The sequence below is a fragment of the Anabrus simplex genome, chromosome 6, assembly GCF_040414725.1.
Source record: "Anabrus simplex isolate iqAnaSimp1 chromosome 6, ASM4041472v1, whole genome shotgun sequence".
In the NCBI taxonomy this organism is placed as follows: domain Eukaryota; kingdom Metazoa; phylum Arthropoda; class Insecta; order Orthoptera; family Tettigoniidae; genus Anabrus; species Anabrus simplex.
This window is the reverse complement of record NC_090270.1, coordinates 12,174,482-12,189,792: the sequence shown is the minus strand read 5'-3', so window position 1 is coordinate 12,189,792 and position 15,311 is coordinate 12,174,482. Positions and strand designations below refer to the sequence as shown.

The 15,311-nt window shown below is 41.9% G+C and overlaps 1 protein-coding gene across 1 annotated transcript in view; it reads left to right on the top strand.

The window, feature by feature from the left end:
• The window catches only part of LOC136876030 (developmentally-regulated GTP-binding protein 2), a 155,556-nt gene extending 147,738 nt beyond the window's left edge, over window positions 1-7,818 (top strand). Inside the window, exon 8 of the mRNA XM_067149641.2 lies at window positions 7,673-7,818. Within this exon, the coding sequence (XP_067005742.1) occupies window positions 7,673-7,759 (87 nt within the window). The 3' untranslated portion in view covers window positions 7,760-7,818. The remainder of the gene's footprint in view (window positions 1-7,672) is intronic.
• Window positions 7,819-15,311: the final 7,493 nt, after the last annotated feature.

The following is a 15,311-nucleotide window of genomic DNA, read 5'->3' as shown; positions in this document are numbered from 1 at the left end:
GCCACCGAGAGGATATTTAGAGTTCACCTGTCCCAGGTGAAACCGGTGTAATTTCTGTGTTAACTTGCTTCATATTATTCTGAAAGGATATGAAGGTTATATTTTTTTTTGAGTTTCACTTTTAAGGCATTCTGCCCCTTCTATAATATTTTGGTTTTAGATGTAAGCCTTTTGTAAAACCCACCCCGACCCGTTAAACTGCCATCCTGTTCTTGCCACGGCCATTACCACGCTCCCGTCTCCTGCTCCTCCTTACACTGTGGCTTCATAATAGTAAATGCCATGGATATCTGCACGCCGCTGGCCCCTCAATCTCTTTACAAGCCTGTACCCTCAAAGAAGATGATAGTCCAACACAATTCTGCCGCCTAGCTTTAATGTTTCAGCGCCCCCGCAGCCGCGCAGCGCCGTGCAGCGACTGGGGAGGGGGATGGGCCCCCTCCTCTCCAGCGAGGACGACATGTGCACGGCGAGCCGGAGCTCTCCTCCCGGCCAAGGCTGACGTGCGGCGCACGACCTGCTACTTGCCCGCAGCCTGTATATGTTCACCGCGGGCGCGGCGTGCTTCTACACCTCTGCTCCCCTCATAGTGCGGGCGAGCGGTATCTCAGGGTACTTGAGGGGTCCGAGCGGCCTCCTTTTGGACGCAAGCTGCAACGGCCGGTCCGGCCATCCAACTTCATCAACATCAACTACATGGACAGTTACTATAAGAGATAACTACATTTGGGAATTCAACAGCAATATTTGGTGGACCGTGCAAAAAAAATTTTTCTTCACTTCTAAGTATTAAAAGTTTATCTTCAGAAATTCAAATTCTACAAACTTAAAGACTTTCATTCACCTGCAACAACAACATTTTGAAACTGAATTAAGAAATCTTGTAAATGCTTCTGCTATCTATCTTCGTATCAACATCATTACTTGGACTTTGTTTCAAACTGATTTCATGTGTCACCCCTGGAGGAACTTTTGGGGGGGGAGGTCTGTACCGCGCGGTACACCTCTACACCGTTTATTTAAAAGTTGCGCCAGTTGAAACTCCTCTTCTGGAGGAAGGTTGAACTTTATCTATTCTATTAATTCTCTACTTTCTCAGAAGATGTCACCACGTGGAAAATTTTGAGTTTTTGAACTGTGTCACTTTTGATGTGTTTTTGTTTCGCTTGAAGTAAGAAGTGTGAACTTTCTCTTCTAGAGGACACTACTGAAGATCAACAATAGCGCACCCTAGTGCGGAGTCAAAGAACTATTTGTTGGAGAAATTTTTATTTCAAAAGTTTGTTTCTTGTTAAATTTCTTTCTGTTATTGTTTAAGTTGGCTGTATACCCCTCTTTTTCCCCTTGTTTTAGATTTATCCAATCCCGAATTTCTTTTAGTAATTTCTGACCAATCTGGTGTATCTTCCCCCAACTTGTATCTGTTGCGGGGTCCTATCCAATAAAAACATTGTGGGCGGGTGTTTTCATTCCCCTAACGCCTAGAAACTTCCGCGAGAGTATATAAACTGCTGATTTTAGGGTCTCCGGGCCACTTCTGTTCCATCTTTCAGTGTATTAATTACATAGCAGGAGGCGGGAAGCGCCTCTTTCCTCGGCGGCGGTCAACAATAAGGTAATGGCCGATTAATAAATTCTTTCTTTTCTTGCTCAGCAGTTTAGCTTTCGGGGCGGGTTCTAAGCGTTCAACCATGTAACCTTTTCCTAAAATGTAAAAACAACTGGTATCGATTCTATTTTAAAACGACATATCGGGATAGAGAGTGCTTAACCCTCTCGAGCTCCCACTCACATCGTCTTGAGGTGAACTTATTCTCTCAACCAATTCTTCCGTAATGTAATGTAAATTGCTATTACGTCACCTCTGTAGTATGGGATTAGCCCTTGCATCAGTGGCCTAAGAGCCAAAGTAGGTCTTAAAAACCAAGTGTATTAGGAGTGCAAGTTCGCCTCCTCTCAAATTGTTTTAGAGGTCATTCAATTAACCTGCTTTTCATTTAATAGACCTCAGTAGATTGGGTATTTTACCCCTGTGTTTATGTCCGTTGAGGACAACTTGAAGGTGGAGTTTGGTGTGGCCTAGGAGAGGCTTAAATTAAAGAGTGTGTGGCTCTTTTGGAAACGGAGTGTTGTATGCCTCGAGGAGGCTTTACTGTGTAATTTGGAGCAAGGGCTCCAGGGTTTGATTGGGGTCTTCTGCCCCTTTGTTAAAATTTGTATATCGGAAAGTTGGGCTAGTTGCTCAAAATTGTGAACTCAGGGCTCGAAGCCCAAACTCTGTAATCCCTGTAATTGTACATTTCAAATTGTGTTTCGGCTACTAAGTACCTGTTCTTTGTTATTACTTAATATTGAAAAGGAAATATAACCTTGTTAACTTTTACATTAACTTTGATTCCGTAGTTTGAGACCCATTCACGCCCGCACCTTCTTACCCCTCTACCTACCACCAAAACTCGGTAACAATAATAATAATAATAAAATTCAGTACAAGTATATTTTCCAAGACCTCTCAAACACACTTATGTTTTGTCAAGAACAATGGATATATAATCATTTTCACAGCAAATGAATGAACGAGTAAAAGATCGAGAGCAACTAGACACAGAGCGGACAAGTTGCTCAGCCACGCCAATAAATATGCCTGCTGATTGGACTAAATAAAATAAACGAGGCTGTTTATTGCAAAAATAGTAAGTCTTTAACTAACCATAATGGGAAATTCTGAAAGGAAATGACTGTTACTTTTAATAATAAAAAATTAATACTGAACTTACTTTTGAAAGGACGTTGACATTTTTCAGATGAAAACGCAAGGGGCTTTCAAAAGGACGTTGGCGCTTAGAGGGTTAAATAATCCTAATTATTTTGAAAACCTCAGAACATTTTAAGCAAGCCTCGGACCTATGGGAGTAATGGAGTCCCACTCCCATTTGACAGGCGAGGGACTCCTTGGAAACAACTTGGCGAACGAAATGGAATTCGATGGGGAGCTATCAATATTAATGGGGCTTATGGGAGAAAGAAAGTAGAACTGGCTGAGTCAGCAAAGAGGATGCATCTGGATGTGCTAGGAGTAAGTGATATTCGGGTAAGGGGAGATAACGAGGAAGAGATAGGAGATTATAAAGTATACTTGACGGGTGTTAGAAAGGGAAGGGCAGAGTCTGGGGTAGGGCTCTTTATCAGGAATACCATTGCACGCAACACAGGCACGTAAATGAGCGAATGATGTGGGTAGATTTGTCAGTTGGAGGAATTAGGACAAGAATTGTGGCCGTGTATTCACCATGTGAGGGTGCAGATGAGGAAGAAGTTGGCAAGTTTTATGAAGCATTGAGTGACATCGTGGTCAGGGTCAATAGCAAGGATAGAATAGTGCTAATGGGCGATTTCAATGCGAGAGTTGGGAATAGAACTGAAGGATACGAAAGGGTGATTGGTAAATGTGGGGAAGATATGGAAGCTAATGGGAATGGGAAGCGTTTGCTGGACTTCTGTGCTAGTATGGGTTTAGCTGTTACGAATACATTCTTCAAGCATAAGGCTATTCACCGCTACACATGGGAGGTTAGGGGTACCAGATCCATAATAGACTATATCTTAACAGACTTTGAATTCAAGAAATCCGTTAGGAATGAAAGAGTTTTTCGTGGATTTTTCAATGATACAGACCACTATCTGATCTGTAGTGAACTAAGTTATTCTAGGCCTAGGGTAGAGAAAGTGAAATCTGTCTGCAAACGAATAAGGGTAGAAAATCTCCAGGACTAGGAAATTAGGCAGAAGTACATAGATATGATTAGTGAGAAGTTTCAAACAGTAAACAGTAAGCAGGTTCAGGATATAGATAGAGAATGGGTGGCATACAGGGATGCTGTAGTAGAAACAGCAAGGGAATGCCTAGGAACAACTGTGTATAAAGATGGGAAAAGGCGAACATAATGGTGGAATGATGAAGTGAGAGCAGCCTGTAAACGTAAAAGGAAGGCTTATCAGAAATGGCTCCAATGGCCGAGGTAGACAAGGATTTACATGTAGATGTAAGAAACAGAGCGAAACAAATAGCTGTTGAATCCAAAAAGAAGTCATGGGAAGATTTTGGTAACAACCTGGAAAGGCTAGGTCAAGCAGCAGGGAAACCTTTCTGGACTGTAATAAAGAATCTTAGGAAGGAAGGGAAAAAGGAAATGAACAGTGTTTTGAGTAATTCAGGTGAACTCATAATAGATCCCAGGGAATCACTGGAGAGGTGGAAGGAATATTTTGAACAACTTCTCAATGTAAAAGGAAATCATCCTGGTGCTGTTTCAAACAGCCAAGCTCATGGGGAGGAGGAAAATGATGTTGGTGAAATTATGCTTGAGGAAGTGCAAAGAATGGTAAATAAACTCCATTATCATAAGGCAGCAGGAATAGATGAAATTAGACCTGAAATGGTGAAGTATAGTGGGAAGGCAGGGATGAAATGGCTTCATAGAGTAGTAAAATTAGCGTGGAGTGTTGGTAAGGTACCTTCAGATTGGACAAAAGCAGTAATTGCACCTATGTATAAGCATTAGTTCTTGGTTCAGGGTACTTACAGGGGTTAGACAAGGCTGTAAACTTTCACTTTTGCTGTTCGTACTTTACATGGATCATCTGCTGAAAGGCATAAAATGGCAGGGAGGGATTCAGTTAGGTGGAAATGTAGTAAGCAGTTTGGCCTATGCTGACGACTTGGTCTTACTGGCGGATTGTGCCGAAAGCCTGCAGTCTAATATCTTGGAACTTGAAAATAGGTGCAATGAGTATGGTATGAAAATTAGCCTCTCGAAGACTAAATTGATGTCAGTAGGTAAGAAATCCAGCAGTATTGAATGTCAGATTGGTGATACAAAGCTATAACAGGTCGATAATTTCAAGTATTTAGGTTGTGTGTTCTCCCAGGATGGTAATATAGTAAGTGAGATTGAATCAAGGTGTAGTAAAGCTAATGCAGTGAGCTCGCAGTTGCGATCAGCAGTATTCTGTAAGAAGGAAGTCAGCTCCCAGACGAAACTATCTTTACATCGGTCTGTTTTCAGACCAACTTTGTTTTACGGGAGCGAAAGCTGGGTGGACACAGGATATCTTATTCATAAGTTAGAAGCAACAGACATGAAAGTAGCGAGAATGATTGCTGGTACAAACAGGTGGGAACAATGGCAGGAGGGTACTCGGAATGAGGAGATAAAGGCTACTTTAGGAATGAACTCGATGGATGAAGCTGTACACATAAACCGGCTTCGTTGGTGGGGTCATGTGAGGTGAATGGAGGAGGATAGGGTACCTAGGAGAATAATGGACTCTGTTATGTAGGGTAAGAGAAGTAGAGGGAGACCAAGACGACGATGGTTAGACTCGGTTTCTAACGATTTAAAGATAAGAGGTATAGAACTAAATGAGGCCACAACACTAGTTGCAAATCGAGGATTGTGGCGACGTTTAGTAAATTCTCAGAGGCTTGCAGACTGAACGCTGAAAGGCATAACAGTCTATAATGATAATGTATGTATGTATGTATGTATGTATGTATGTATGTATGTATGTATGTATGTATGATTAAACTGTAACTTTCTAAAGGGTGATAGTTAACTTAAAAACCTATTATTACGTTGGGATTTATGCATTTCTAGTGGAGTGTTTCTAGTGTTTTTCTTTAATATCACATTGTTGTATTTTGCCCCATGTCATTGTTACCTGACCTGGGGATGCTGATTTGTTTTTGTTTTGTTGGATCATTGTTGATGGTCACTGATTCTGGGATTATTTCTGCCCATGTGATTTGATTTAGTTTCTGTACTGATCCATATTATTTTATTTGTGATTTTGGTTTGTTTGATCTGTGATTGAATTTTTTCTTTTTAATTTAATTTTTTCTTCTGGATTGTCCTTTGGTTTTCATTTCATTTGACTGTTAATGTCACGTCATGTTTTGGTGGGTTATTCAACCCAACTATTCGAGAAGGTAGCAACTTATTTTGTAAATTTAGTAATTTATTGTAAAACTACTTATTTTACTGAAATATTTTAATATTTAATTGATTTTTTTCTTTGGGTGTAATTTGTTTCTAAAATGTAATTATCATTTTAATTTAAAGTATTATTCAGTAGTCGGCTTTGCATTGTCCTGGGGGTTTCGCTGACAATGATCAAGACACCAATAGCATACTTTATAGTGGAGATTTTTAATTTCTTTGTCACTTAATAATGTTACAAATTTTACATGGAATCCTAACCATAGGATTATCATAAAATATCACTTCAGACTGTACAGGACACAAGCATGCTTCTCAGGGGCTCTCAACTCCCCAGACCATATATTAAACATCAGCGTAAGGACACAGTGAGATTACCTACAACCACACACAAAAACACTTATCTTTAAATGAAAGAAAATTTGCCCAAAATCTGCCCAGAAATAGAGAATGAGAACAAGACAAAAGCACAGATGATCCTATCCATGGCTATACCCAAGTTTTTTTTTGTGGTATGATGATACACTTGTTTTCTTTTTGCTAGTTGCTTTACGTCGCACCGACACAGATAGGTCCTACGGCGACGATGGAATAGGAAAGACGTAGGAGTGGGAAGGAAGCGACCCTTGCCTTAATTAACATACAGCCCCAGCATTTGGCTGTGTGAAAATTGGAAACCATCTTCAGGGCTGCCGACAGTGGGATGCAAGCTCACAGCTGCACGACCAACTCGCCCGGTGGTTAGTAATGTGTAGACTGGGGTGTGTACACTTTGCACGCTCGAGAAGCTACCGCTCCACTAAAAAGGTATGGCCGGGACTGGCAGTAAGAAAACAAAACGCCCTCCTCTTGTTCAAACTACCTGAGTGAACTGTGCCACTGCAGGGATATCTGACCAGCAATCCTCTATGTCTCCACTCAGATGTAGTTCAATTCCCTACTCTCTCAACTAACACTTCCAGCTTGAGAAAACAATTATGTTCTGATAGACTAATCTGACGCAGAGCAGCGCAGAAACACAAGAAATGACGACTAATAAACTCGGTGCCCGGGATTTATAGTAAGGATCTTTCTCGCAAAAATTTGTCATTGCTTGATTTTCTCTCCTCTGCTGAATTTCAAACAAGACTTATGATCATTATATTGAATATTTAAATAATTTTAAAGACATTATGATGTGTATTTGGCTTTTTACCATTCAAATAACCCACGAGATTCTTCTGGACTCACGTTTGATCAACATTTCTAACTTGGTTTTGGACGAGGTATAGATGGCATGCTAATTCAAATCCTGTATGCAGGTGAACAGTACAGCATGATTTACCGACTGGAATGACACAGTGCCATCTGCTCATCTTATTTCTGTCTGTCTGAGTTGATTGTTGGTGTTCCCCAGAAACCACACAATCTTTGGAGAGGCTCTTTCTTGCAACTAATGAACGGGTTTTTAATGTGAAAATAACGTATCACTTTTAAAGTGACCAATTAGCTGAAGATGGCTGAAATAAGAGCCTTAAACGTGTCCTAGAAGTGTGAAATGAGCTGATCATTGTTATGACAAGTCTTGAATAGTCCTCTTTCTGTTTATATGTATAGTATTGTAAGTGTAATTTTACACATAATTTTGTGATGTTTGCTACTGTTACATAGGAGAATATTTGGTTGTGTTACAGGGAACAAGTACCAAGTACTCCCCCCAGCGAGTTGGTCTCCATCATGTGATGCACGATGAAGATGTCATCCAAGTCGTGAAGAAGTAGTGTTTGTTTATTGTTGCTTCTTGTATCCTTGTACAATAAAGTCAGAGCAATTCATACAAGCATGGCTTTCAGTTTTTTACAGTTCAGAGTTAGGAGTTTTGTTCCACTTTGACAAGCAAGTCAAAAAACAGATTACTATACTTGTCAAGACGACTCTTCCGTGCTCCATTACACGTATAACATTTTTGAATAGGTGCTGTTGCATTGCTGTGCAAGTTACAATAACAGTCATGAGCGCGGGTAGTCGCAATAACGGCTGACACAGGATTCATGTGAAGCGAATGGAGGAGACCAATGTTCACAGACTGTATATTGAACAAAAACTTGCTAAGTGGCTCCAAGCTAATGAGAACTACCCTTGTGCTCAATGCATTTACAATCATAATTTTCCCACTCTTGAAGCATTTTTTTAAACTCAAGAAATAATAGTCTGAGAAGTGGAGTGAATCACTGAAGACAAGGATTGCAGAGCATACACAAAATAATAATACTTACTTATCCGGCGCTACTTCGATCCTGAGCGGCTGGTCTCGGGGCCTTTCTTGTCGCCGTCTTTTATCTATTCGGTATTTAACTACTTTTCTTGGCATTCGATCTTCCTCCATTCTTTCCACATGGCCAAGCCATTGCAGTCTCTGTGCCTTAATAAATCTAACTATATCCTCCTGGTCTAATGTGCTCTGTATTTCAGCATTCGTCCTAATCCTCCAACCATTCTGGTCTTGAATTGGGCCATATATTTGTCTAATAATCTTTCTTTCAAACATTCTTAATTTATTTGCATCATCAACTAAAAGGTTCCAGGCTTCTGAGCCATATGTCATTACAGGTCTAATAAGGGTCTTATATATTTTGAATTTTGTAGATAGGCGAGATTTAAATAATGTAAGATTAGCATAATAGGCCCTGTTTCCAGCTATTATTCTACAATGTATCTCCTCACTTATTCTATTATTATTTGTCAACATGGTTCCCAAATACTCAAAACTTCGTACATTCTCAAAACTATGCCCATTTATGTTAAATTATCTTGACTTCTTCTGCCCTCTATAACTGTTTGATTGCTTAGCTCTTTTTATTTCACCTGACATGTGGTCAAGGACTCTGAGTAAGAGGAGAGTGGCGTGATGGGAGGAGCTCAAGTAGACACGCGTGTTTCGGTTAATGTATTTGTTAGTTTTAAGTGATCTGTGTGTACAATAAACATGTGGTTTCATTCAGTGCAATTTGAATTATTTCGTGAGCTACCAGAGAGGTGTTGTGTGGATCAAATGCAACATTTTTTGGTCCTCCGGGCCGGATACGCAGTGTGCAAACCGTAGGCCTAATGTTCAAACTGATACGGTACCTTAGCGTAGCGTGCTTCACTTCACCGCATCGGCATCATTGTTTCATTAAATATTCCTCCTCATGGGAGTACAGGTGGACCGAATTCATTTCAGTGTGACTTTACGATTTTCATTGTGCATTATTAAACCGAGATATGCTGTAACAGCACGCTTGAACCACGAGGTCAGTCCATGCGTAGAACATCAAGGAAATAATTACATTGCCGTAGTGGGCGAGCGAACAAGTAAGGAGGTTATAGTGTCAGAATCATTTTCAATGTGAAATCATATGCATCAAAGCAGTTCATGCCAGTGTTGAGGTGCAAGAAGAAAACGAGTGGATTTCAGCGGGAAGCGCCATGTTGTAGAGCAAATTAAGCCACGCCATCATACAACAGGGCTGCCACCACACTTTCAGCCAGTGGAGCCAACAGTGACAGTACACCGCCAGAACAAGGATCAGTGCAGCCAACGGGAATTTCAACTCACGAGTCAGCCACCAGGAGCAGCATCATCGCGTCCTCGAAGGGTGAGTGCAGTCTGGTTCAATTGTCATTCCTTGTTATTCCTTGCTTGTCCTTCCCATAATGGAAGAAAAACTAAAGCGCACATTGACGAAGAAAAGGGCTGTTGTGAAATCTCGAGTTACTCGCTTAGGAAACTTTATCAGTAACTTTCAAGGAGAAAATTTAAATGATATCAAATTGAGGCAGGATCTTTTACAAAGAAGTATCGAAGAATACAACGATGTTCAGAGTCAACTCGAAATAAATGACGACGACGTTAGTCATGATTCTGATAGGGAAGCATTTGAAGAAATTTGTTTAGACATTCAGTCAAAAATTCAAACTCTTTTGTTAACTAACACTGCCTTGCCTTCCTCTCCTATAGACAGTTCAACCACAAGCAATGGCCACTTACTCAAATTACCTACTATTTCTTTGCCTAAATTTAAGGGTTCTATCGCAGAATTCATGCACTTTCATGACACCTTTGTGTCGCTAATCATCAGTAATGACTCTTTGACTGACATACAACGCTATTATTACTTGCTGTCATGTGTATCAGATGAAGCTCATAAATTAATTGAAAACCTTCCAGTAACGCAAGAAAACTTCAAAGTAGCATGGGACTTAATATGTAATCGTTATCATAACCCAAGGCTCATCTTAGATCTTCACGTCAAAGAGCTTCTGTCACTTCCAGTTGTTAAGGGTGAATCACCCAAAGACCTAAGAATGCTTATAAATCAGCTGTGTAGCAATCTGAATGCGATAGGAGCCTTGAAAATTAAGACCCCCTTGCATGAGGTCATCCTATCACATTTAGTACTCCAACGGATAAGCCTAAGTCTACGTAAACAGTGGGAGAACTCGACCTCAGGGGACAAATGCCCAAGTTTACAAGACTTAATCCTCCTTCTTGAATGTAACTGCCAGACACTAGAAATCGTCTCCTCCCATAAGACCGGAGCAGAGAAGCAAGAAATAGGCAAGGTCAGCGGATCTTCCAAGCCTTCCACCAGTACATACACCTCCATTCCCTCATCATGTGAACTTTGTGGTGCTTCTCATTTTCTCTATCGGTGCTCTAAATTTAAGGATATGTCTGTTAATGACTGCATCAAGTTAATTAGAGACCACAGGCTCTGTCTCAATTGTTTGAAAGGTGACCACATTGCAAACAGTTGCACTTCAGGCAGTTGTAGAATGTGTAACCAAAGGCATCACACTCTGCTACATTATCAGCAAGACAACCAGAGGTCATCAAATTCGACAGTCTATCCCCAACAACAGCAGTCATATTGCTCTTTGAAAGGAGCATTTCAACAACATGAAGTTCTCCTCTCAACTGCTGTGCTTCATATTAGGGACAGTAGTGGTAGAGTTCATGAATGTCGAGCCTTACTGGACAGTGGTTCTCAGATGAATTTCGTGTCGCATGGCCTTGCGAACCGACTAGGACTCAAACTGAGTCGCCATTCTATGCCAATCAGTGGCATCAGCAATATGAAAACAGTGGAATCTTCACATATTTGCCAAGTTTCCATCTCTTCCAGAGTTAGTGATTATGGGAAATCCATTGTTTGCTCTGTGTTAGGACAAATAACTGGTCAACTTCCTACTACTAGAATTAACTGTGATGACTGGAACTTGCCTGCGGACATAGTATTAGCAGACTCACGGTTTAACCAACCACACGATATTGATCTTCTCCTGGGAGCAAGTGTGTTCTATGATATCTTACTACCTGGGCAGCGCACAAGGAAAGGCTATCCCATTCTTCATAACACTACTCTTGGCTGGGTACTTGCTGGCTGTATACCGAACCACTCTGTACAACATGGAAGTGCTACAACTAAGGCTTTATTTTTAAAGGGTGACATGCTGCCGCGCACAGGTTGAGCGCTTCTGGGCACAGGAAGAAGTGAGGACCAATCCACTCACAAAGGAAGAAAGGGAATGTGAAGAACACTTTCAGAGGCACACCACTCGAGAAGAAACAGGATGTTTCATGGTTAAACTGCCCCTTCGTTCCAGTCGGAGCAACCTAGGAGACTCACTGGACACTGCTAAGAAACGTTTCCATTACTTGGAGAGAAGACTGGAAAGACAGCTTGCAATGAAGGAGGAATATACTAACTTCATGCAAGAATATCACCAACTAGAACACATGGAGGAAATCGAAGCCCCTATTCAAAGTCAAGGATCCTACTACTTGCCTCATCATGCTGTTGTAAAGAAAGGTAGCACTACGACGAAGGTTAGGGTAGTCTTTGATGCGTCGTGTAAAACTACAACGTCAGTATCTCTTAATGACATAATGATGGTCGGACCCACAGTGCAACAAGATCTGTTCTCCATTGTCCTTCGGTTTCGTACCCACAAGTACGTCATAACTGCAGATATCGAGAAAATGTATCGCCAGATCAACGTCCATCCTGAAGACCGCGATTTACAGAGAATTGTATGGCGCAGTTCACCCCATCAACCGCTGAAGACCTGTAGGCTTACAACGGTGACCTATGGGACAGCAGCAGCTCCATTCTTAGCAACCAGATGTCTGATTCAGTTGGCAAGGGAAGAGCAACGAAGATTTCCACGGGCCTGTGGAGTTGTGTCACGTGATTTCTATGTTGATGACCTGCTGACTGGAACCAACTCCATCCAAGATGCCCATTAGTTACAGGCAGAACTGACTTCCCTTCTAAACACAGCAGGATTTAGACTTAGGAAATGGCGTGCTAATCACCCTGACATATTGGCATCCATTCCTTTAGAACTGCAAGAAAATCAGGTCCCTTGTAATTTAAATTTTGGAGATGTAGTGAAAACACTTGGTATTCTCTGGCACCCTGTTGAAGATATATTCAAGTTCGGAGTTACATCAACTAAGGATGCTCCTCCACAGTGGACTAAACGCACCATTCTGGCTACTGTAGCAGCCATATTTGATGTTTTGGGACTACTTGGTCCAGTTATTGTACGATGCAAACTCTTCATCCAAACACTTTGGCAACAACAAGTAGACTGGGATGAGTCCCTCCCCAACCAAATTGAAATTTTATGGATAAACACCCATAAACACCTATCTGCACTGAGTAACATCGTCATACCAAGGAGAGTCACATGTAACGGAGCAATGGTGCGCCTGGAGCTACATGGTTTCTCGGACGCATCGGAGAAAGCGTATGGCGCCTGTGTTTACCTGCGATGCATTAGTATCAATGGTGATGTTACCGTCTCCCTGTTGACTGCTAAGTCGAGTGTGGCACCTCTAAAGCAAATCTCGTTACCTCGGCTGGAGCTATGTGGTGCTGTACTATTGAGCCGATTGATGGATAAGGTGTTTGTAGCTATCAACATGAGAATTGATGCTCGATATTACTGGACGGACTCTACGGTAGTTCTAGCTTGGATAGCAGATTCACCCAATTCTTGGAAGACTTTTGTGGCTAACAGGGTGTCAGAAATACAGGACTTGTCAAGAGTAGAGGACTGGAAACACATTCCCTCACAAGACAATCCCGCAGACTGTATTTCAAGAGGACTTGAACCACAGGAACTTGAGACAATGCTGCTATGGTGGGCGGGACCTAGTTGGCTTCAGAATCATCCATCAACTTGGCCAGTCTTAAAGGAAACCATCTCTAACATACCAGAAGAGCGAGCGCCAACTATGTGCCTCGTTGCAGTTAACCATGACCTGGACGACTACCTTAGACGCTTTTCCAGTTGGTCTAGACTACGACGACAGCCTATTTGCTTAGATTTCTTCAAAATCTTCGAAGTAATGTTACTGAGAGGCGCCATGGGCCATTGACCACAGCTGAGTTACGTCATTCCTTGAAGGTTGTCGTTGGCATGTCGCAACATTCCACCTTTGCGCAAGAACTACATAACCTGCAACAGGGGAAGATGATCCCATCTGAAAGCAAACTTATGGCGCTCCATCCTTTTCTTGACAGCGCCAATTTGATTAGGGTGGGCGGTAGACTTGAAAATTCTTCAGCCCCCTACGACCAGAAACATCCCTTCATATTGCATCCTAAACACCATATCACCAAACTCATCATCCTGCATGAACATCATAGGCTTTTACATGGGGGAAGTCAGTTGGTGTTAGCTTCTCTACGTCAGAGATTCTGGTTCACTAATGGGAAATCTATCGTTAGACAGGTAATTCACAACTGTCTCACTTGTTTCAAGTTAAAGGCAACCACGACAAACCAACTCATGGGTCAGCTACCCCCAGCAAGGGTTAACTCCAGCAAACCATTTTCCAACTGTGGAGTTGACTATGGAGGTCCCTTGTATGTCAAGCATGGCACCCTTAGGAGCAGGACACGAACCAAATGTTACATTGCCCTCTTCGTGTGTATGGCCACGAAAGCAGTTCATCTCGAGCTTGTTAGCAGTCTATCTACTGAGGCATTCATTGCAGCTCTACGGAGGTTCATGTCACGACGTGGACGATGCAGCAAGATCTTTAGTGATAATGGAATCTGCTTCGTTGGAGCAATGAGAAAGCTGAAGGAGTTGCAGCACCTGATGAGGTCCCGCAGTCATCAGTCTGCTGTTAAGGAGTTTGCGTCCAACGAAGGTATTGACTGGCACTTCATTCCACCTCATGCTCCCCATTTTGGAGGTCTTTGGGAAGCAGGAATCAAGTCAGTGAAGAATCACCTCAAGAGGGTCGCCGGAGACACACTTCTCACCTTTGAAGAAATGTACACCCTTTTAACTCAGATTGAAGCGTGCTTAAACTCCCGACCAATAACCCCCTTACCCAACAATCCTGATGAATTTTCCTTCCTCACTCCTGGACATTTTTTGATTGGTGAATCACTCTCATCCTTCCCTGAACCAGACTGTCTTACTACTTCAATTTCATATATATCTAGATGGCAGCTAGTTCAGCGGTGTCGACAGCAAATATGGAAGCGATGGTCATGTGACTATCTCTCTCAATTACAGCAGCGAACCAAATGGCACAACCCCAAGACCAACGTCCAGACAGGAACACTTGTCCTTATCAAGGAGGACAATCTTCCACCCCTAATGTGGCAGACTGGCATCACAGAGGAGGTTCATCCTGGAGCTGACGGTCATGTTCGTGTGGTGTCTGTGTGCACTGCCAAAGGAACCTACCAACGACCAGTGACCAAGAGATGCCTGTTTCCTACCTACTGACCCATGAGGCACCCATTATCTGTGGATGTGTAGTTGTGTGTTTTTTCTGCTATTGATTCACATGTCCATGTATCTTGTTATACTGCAGCATCAGATGACTGAACTATGCAGAGTTTACAGTGCAGTTGTTTTCCTTTTTTGTTTTCTTTTGTTCTTCGTTTTGGTGACTTGCAATGTACATACTCCTTTTGTGTGTCAGTTTATTCATTCATTTGTAATTTGTAGTCCAAATTAGGTGGGCGGCATGTTTGATTGCTTAGCTCTTTTTATTTCACCTGATATGTGGACAGTGGCAGCACTGGTCAAGGACTCTGAGTAAGAGGAGAGTGGCGTGATGGGAGGAACTCAAGTGGACACGCGTGTTTCGGTTAATGTATTTGTTAGTTTTAAGTGATCTATGTGTACAATAAACATGTGGTTTCATTCAGTGCAATTTGAATTATTTCGTGAGCTACCAGAGAGGTGTTGTGTGGATCAAATGCAACAATAACAGTCACATGCATATACTTGGATTTACTGTCATTCACCTCC